Below are 6000 nucleotides of genomic sequence, written 5' to 3'. Positions count from 1 at the left end.
AAACCGGTAAGTTTTGCGTGGTGATGCAGCAATAGATAAGCACAGGGAGAAAGCGTGCCAAACACTGGACACTGGTTCAAAGCATATACTGCATCCTGTAAGACAGCATCAAAAAGGGTTATCTCCCAGAAGGCACCATAACTAAGTCTTCAATTAAGACCAGGTGCTTCTTGGTGATAGAATACACAATTAGACCAATGAATTCTACAAGCAATAGCCCACAGAGTTGCTTTCATTACAGAGTGAGTTTGTTGATCAGAAGCAATATGGTGTGAAACACAGTAACAGTATATGACACATCCCCTAAGTCCCCGATGGTGGTGCTGACAGAAGCACAGCAAGCGGGGAAAGGAAATCTAAGTCTAGAGTAAGTGTATTTCAGAGGCCAAATAACTACCCCCTCCACGATCGGGAAGGGCCAATGGAATCGACTTGCCTCCAAGTGGTTGGCTGATCCTCCCGGAGCTTGGGGTATATCACCAACTCAGGACTGGCCACTGTTGCTGGCAAGCTGAACACTCAGCAGTGGCTTGGTGATGCCACGCATAGCTCCAATCCTGCTATTATTGCCATTTCATTCATGATTGCACTGAGCCTGGATAAGGAGGCTGAGTTTCATCTAAGAGCAGTTCATGTCATCTGTTCAATAAATTCTTAATTCTTAAGATGTATTCTGCAAGGTCGAGGATATCCCTTCCTGAGTCTTTCCTGTCACTAGTCCTCCAATCTTTCTCTTTCCATGTCCTGAACCAACTGGCCAAACAATTAGGCTTGGACCATTAATTATTACCCAAGGCCATCTCTCCTTCAGGTAAAGTGAACTTCAAGACATACTGCTAGATATTCTGCCCACTGAAAAGACCACAACTTCAATGCTCTTCAGGTGCAAAGTGGGACCACAACAACCTAAGCATCCATTTCTGGCAGGTACCAGCATATTGTGCAGGGCAACATGCCTGCCTGGTGCCTGGTACATCATGGGTGTGCAATGGATATGTGTTGAATTATTGTTTCTAATGCAGATCAAATGCTTCTCCTGCTTAAATCCTTTCAACAGGTTCCCATTGATCTAAAAGACCCAGCTGTGTGTGGTCTCTGCATACTCCTTCCCCTTCTCTGTACTCTAGGCTTGGTCCTCAATTCCTGGAATGTTCCAAGCTCCCTCCTGCCACAAATCTTTGCTCAGACTGTTCCTTTTCATTGTCTAGTTAACTCCATCCTCAGATCTTTTCTTTTTTTTTTTTAAAGATTTTATTGGGGAAGGGGAACAGGACTTTATTGGGGAACAGTGTGTTTTTCCCAGGACCCATCAGCTCCAAGTCAAGTTGTCCTTTCTTAGTTGTGGAGGGCGCAGCTCAGCTCCAAGTCCAGTTGCGGTTGTTCAATCTTAGTTGCAGGGGGCGCAGCCCACCACCATCCCTTGCAGGAGTGGAACCGGCAACCTTGAGGTTGAGAGGACGCGCTCCAACCAACTGAGCCATCCAGCTGCCTGGGAGCTCCGTGGCAGCTCAGCGGCAGCTCGTTGTTGTCTTCATTCTAGTTGCGGAGGGCACAGCTTGTTGGCCCATGTGGGAATCGAACTGGCAACCCTGATGCCCAGAGCTCACGCTCTAACCAACTGAGCCACCCGTCTGCCCCGATTCTCAGATTTTGACTCAAGAATCGTTTCCTATCTTATAAATGTCTTTCTTCACTGTATTTATCTCCATATTCATTTATATGCATAATCAAGTTATGTCTTACCCTGGAACTCTAAGTTCTATGGTTATATACAGTCACTACTGATCCCCAGCACCTAATATAGTACCTAGTACTTAACAAGTGCTAAATAATATTTGTCAAATAAATTAATACACGAAAAATGAATGTATCTGTAATAAAATGCAGTATGGGTCATTTATCTACAAGTTATCACCGCCAGTTTTGCTTAAGAAGCTTTATGCCTCCAGTTTCTACGACTCTTAATTCATATTTCTTTATTAATTTAGAAAGGCATTTGTCTAGACAAGAACTTTCCTAAGCATTATTTCTTTATTAGCACTATGCAAAAAAAGTGACTATATATGTAACTTTAAATATACTAAGAGCCACATTATAAAACACAAAAATATAATTTTAATATTTTAACCTAATATAGCCAAAACATTATTTCAAGATGTAATCAAGCTGAAAATTATTCAGGTATTTTACATTCTTTTCTTTGTACTAAGTCTTTGAAATTAGGTGGTCATTTTAGTTTCATCACATCTCAATTTGAACTAGCATATATGTCAAGTGCTCAAGAGCCACACATGAAACAGTGCAGTTCTATAGGGTTCCCTTTCACAAGGGAGTCTGACAAAAAAAAAAAAACAAAAAAAAAAAAAACAAAAAACAAAAAAAAACAAGGGAGTCTGACTATCCTCAGCACCAATAATTAGTGTCAGGAAAACTTCAAGTCAAACCTTCACCCAGAAGGGCTAATTGCCCTAGTATAAGATTCTAGAGTGAGCACAACTCCTTCAGGATCTGCAACTTAGAAAGTTGTCTCTGAGAACAATTTTAACCAGTGTTAAAGGATGTTGCCTTCCTAACGTCCTTTTATTTCTTATTTAAATACATACTTTGATGCTCCTTGAAGATGGGGGCCGCCTCCTTTCCAAACACTTCTATTTCTCCGAGACCAGTTTATAATTTTCTGCATTTTGGGATATGTCATGGAAAACCTGTCAGTTCCCTTGGCTGCCTAGGGAAGTTGGGGGTGTGGGAAATCCGTGCCAGCCGCCCGTGTCCAGCATTATTAAATCTTTCAGCGCTTCCCTTAAGCCTGCTTGGGCCTCTGGAATTGGCATCCCAGACAGAGAACAGTGCAAGCCAGGGTTGAGGGGCACACAGAGTTGGATTCGGATTGCTCCCTCGGCTCAAAACTGGCTCTGCCAGCATTACACGCACGCAACCATTTTTCGGTGCTCCTCCCTCACCCCAGGGCCACCGGCCATAGCCACACACTGCAGTCGGGCAGCCCCCGACCAGCACGCCCTCCGCCTACCCACCTGCCCTTGGCCTAAGAGGAAGAGGCGGGACATCCGCCCGGACCTAGCTGCTTCCAGAAGTGACGTCGGAGTGTCAACATGCAAGATGGCGGCCCATCACCGGCAGAACACGGCGGGGCGGAGGAAAGTGCAGGTATGGGAGCCCGGCTCCTCGCCCTCGCGGACGTGGCTGGCAGCTCCGGGCCCACCTCCAGCGAGCAGACGGCGCGGGCCGCGGTGGGCCGGGGTGGCGGCTGGGGGCGAGTGGGACGGGGCGCGGCCGGCGGCGAGGGGTGGGGCCGCGGCGCTAACGGCTGGACGAAGGGGCCGGGGGCTCCGGGCTGGGCCCGCAGCGGGCCCCGCGAGTGCTCGCTTCGGAGCTTGCGGCTGCCGGTCGCCCGCTTTCTCGTGGGCTTGGGCCGGCGGGGAGAGGATTGGCTCGTTCCCCGCCCACCTGCCTTCCCCTGCCCTGCCCTTCCCTCCCCTCCCCCGGAGCGCTCAGCCCCAGCCGCGTCGGAGCGGAGGCCTCCGAGCGCGTTCCCCGTGGGCAGGCGGCGAAGGAGACCGTGGGCCTGTGCGGGGGCGTGGCGGGCGGCGGAGTGCGGACCGCCCTGCGGGTTTTCTGCGGGGATTCTGCATAAAAAACGTCCCCTGCCTTTTTTTTTATGCGGGCGCTTTCCCCGTGGTGTGGTGGAAACGACGTGACAGTGTGCCAGCGTTAGTGGGGAGAATATCATTTTTGTTTCGGAATTTCATTTCGCCTTCCCCATTTCTTCATCTTCGATGTGCATCCATGATTCTTCTTTCCTATTTCTGTAGTTTATTATCCAAGGGTAAAAGGTTATCTAACCCTTCCGTGGGTGCTTTATGCCTTCGTGAATCCGCTTTTGTTTTGGGTACTTTTAAGAGTACCTATTATTTTAAGCGATGCAAAGAGTGAGTAGAAGCCCTGTATTACAGGTGTTTGCCTGCAGGTATATGGTACTACGTACCTTATACCTTATTTAGTAAACATTACTAAGCACTTCGTTTGGTCCCAAAAATGTGCAAAGAATTGACAGTATAGGAATAAGTAGCCACCAGGCTTTCTTTATAAAAACAGCATTATATGGGGTCTGACAATTAAGTTCACAAATTTGTTGCAAAGATGTTGCTAACCTTTTTTGGTGTCAAAAGGATTATTCATTATGAATTTGTACCAACTGGACAAACAGTTAACCGAGGTTACTATTTGGAAGTGCTGACAAGGCTTGCGTGTAAAAGACGGCTTGAACTTTTTGCCAATAATTCATGGCTTTTGCATCATGTCAACGCATCCACCAGCTCACACTGCACTATCTGTGAGGGAGTTTTTAGCCAGTAAACAAATAACTGTACTGCACCGTCCTCCCTATTCACCTGATCTGGCCCCCAATGACTTCTTTCTTTACCCGAAGATAAAGGAAATATTGAAAGGAAGACATTTTGATGACATTCAGGAACTCAAGGGTAATACGATGACAGCTCTGATGGCCATTCCAGAAAAAGAGTTTCAAAATTGCTCTGAAGGGTGGACTAGGCACTTGGCATTGGTGCATAGCTTCCCAGGGGGAGTACTTCAAAGGTAACCATAGTTCAGCAGTGAGCTGAACTTTCTCTAGGATGCCCTTTTTCTAGGATGAGTTCGCGAACTTAATTGTCAGACGTCATATATATGTAGTTCTACAAGTTGAAATCTGAGTGTTTAATACCATGTTTTCCCGAAAATGAGACCTAGCCGGACAATCAGCTCTAATGTGTCTTTTGGAGCAAAAATTAATATAAGACCAGATCTTATGTAATAATATAGTATAACATATGATACCGGGTGTTATATTAATTTTTGCTCCAAAAGACGCTTTAGAGCTGATTGTCCAGCGAGGTGTTATTTTTGGGGAAACAGGGTAGGACAAAGGCTTTCTTCAGTAAGATACCACAGCAAATTGCTATAAGCCGTAGTCTTCTGGGCAGTTCACTTCTTTGTTTTATTGATTTCTTTGGTAAGTACAGTGTCCTGAGCATTCAGTAGATGCTTGCTGAATTGAGTGAAATTAATAAAAATCTACAATACCTTACCCTGTTAGGTGACTTTTAAGTGCATCAGTGACAGGATTTAAGTAACCCCAGCATGCAGGCCAGGTAGTGAGAATGTCTGCTCCTGACTAAAGTGTAACTCAAAATTGTAATTTAATTGTATTCTAGATACCAGAGCGATACACTTCTTAGGGTAGTAAGGAGAGTTAATTACAAGAAAGTTAATCAGTTTCTTGTATTTAGACTTAAAAGAATATAAAAGTATAGGACAGGGAAAATGTAAGTTAACTGCAGTGTGTGTGGAAAAACTGAGTGTTTTAATAAGCTGAATGTGAGCCATGGCATGTAGAATGAGGGAGATGATAATTCCACGATTCACTGGTCAGAGCACAAAACTAGAGTTTGAGGTTAACACTTATCACTTTGTCCTAATAAAGTATAGCAGTCGATTGCCAAAGTCGCTTGAAGCCACTTCCTATGAAGAACATTCAGAAGAACTAAGACTAGCCTGCAGAAGAGAAGGTTCGGTAACTCTTTTTAGCTGCTTTCAGAATTTGTCCCCAGGGTCTAGAAACCAATGTGAGAAGCCACAGAGATTGATTTTATCTCAACATGAGGGAGAACTTTTGTTGATGGAAGTGTTTTTTAAACTAGTGCATGTTCATTGCAAACAAGCCACAAATAACGCCCATCAATAGACAATTGGATACAGAGGATGTGGCACGTGGCATGTACCGGGGTGCCAAAAAAATGTATACACATGACTTGTATTCATCTTTTATAATCAGTATATATTGAGTATTACAATTTTAATACAGTATTTTCCTTTCTTAAAATGTGTATACTTTTTTTGGCACCTTCTGTATATATAATGGAATATTACTCAGCCATAAAAAAGAATGAAATCTGCCCATCTGCAATAACATGGATGGACCCA

At 44.8% G+C, this 6000-nt stretch overlaps 1 protein-coding gene across 2 annotated transcripts in view; it reads left to right on the top strand.

Annotated features, from left to right (window-relative positions):
* Positions 1-3095: 3095 nt before the first annotated feature.
* WDR48 (WD repeat domain 48) overlaps positions 3096-6000 on the top strand; it is a 45579-nt gene continuing 42674 nt past the window's right edge. For both annotated transcript variants that reach the window (XM_033132237.1, XM_033132236.1), the window contains exon 1: positions 3096-3165. In XM_033132237.1, coding sequence (XP_032988128.1) covers positions 3118-3165 — 48 coding nt within the window. In that variant the 5' untranslated portion in view covers positions 3096-3117. The remainder of the gene's footprint in view (positions 3166-6000) is intronic.

The sequence above is a fragment of the Rhinolophus ferrumequinum genome, chromosome 17 (assembly GCF_004115265.2).
Source record: "Rhinolophus ferrumequinum isolate MPI-CBG mRhiFer1 chromosome 17, mRhiFer1_v1.p, whole genome shotgun sequence".
Taxonomy (NCBI): Eukaryota; Metazoa; Chordata; class Mammalia; order Chiroptera; family Rhinolophidae; genus Rhinolophus; species Rhinolophus ferrumequinum.
The sequence above is the reverse complement of the archived record's forward strand: the minus strand, read 5'-3'. Positions and strand labels throughout refer to the sequence as shown.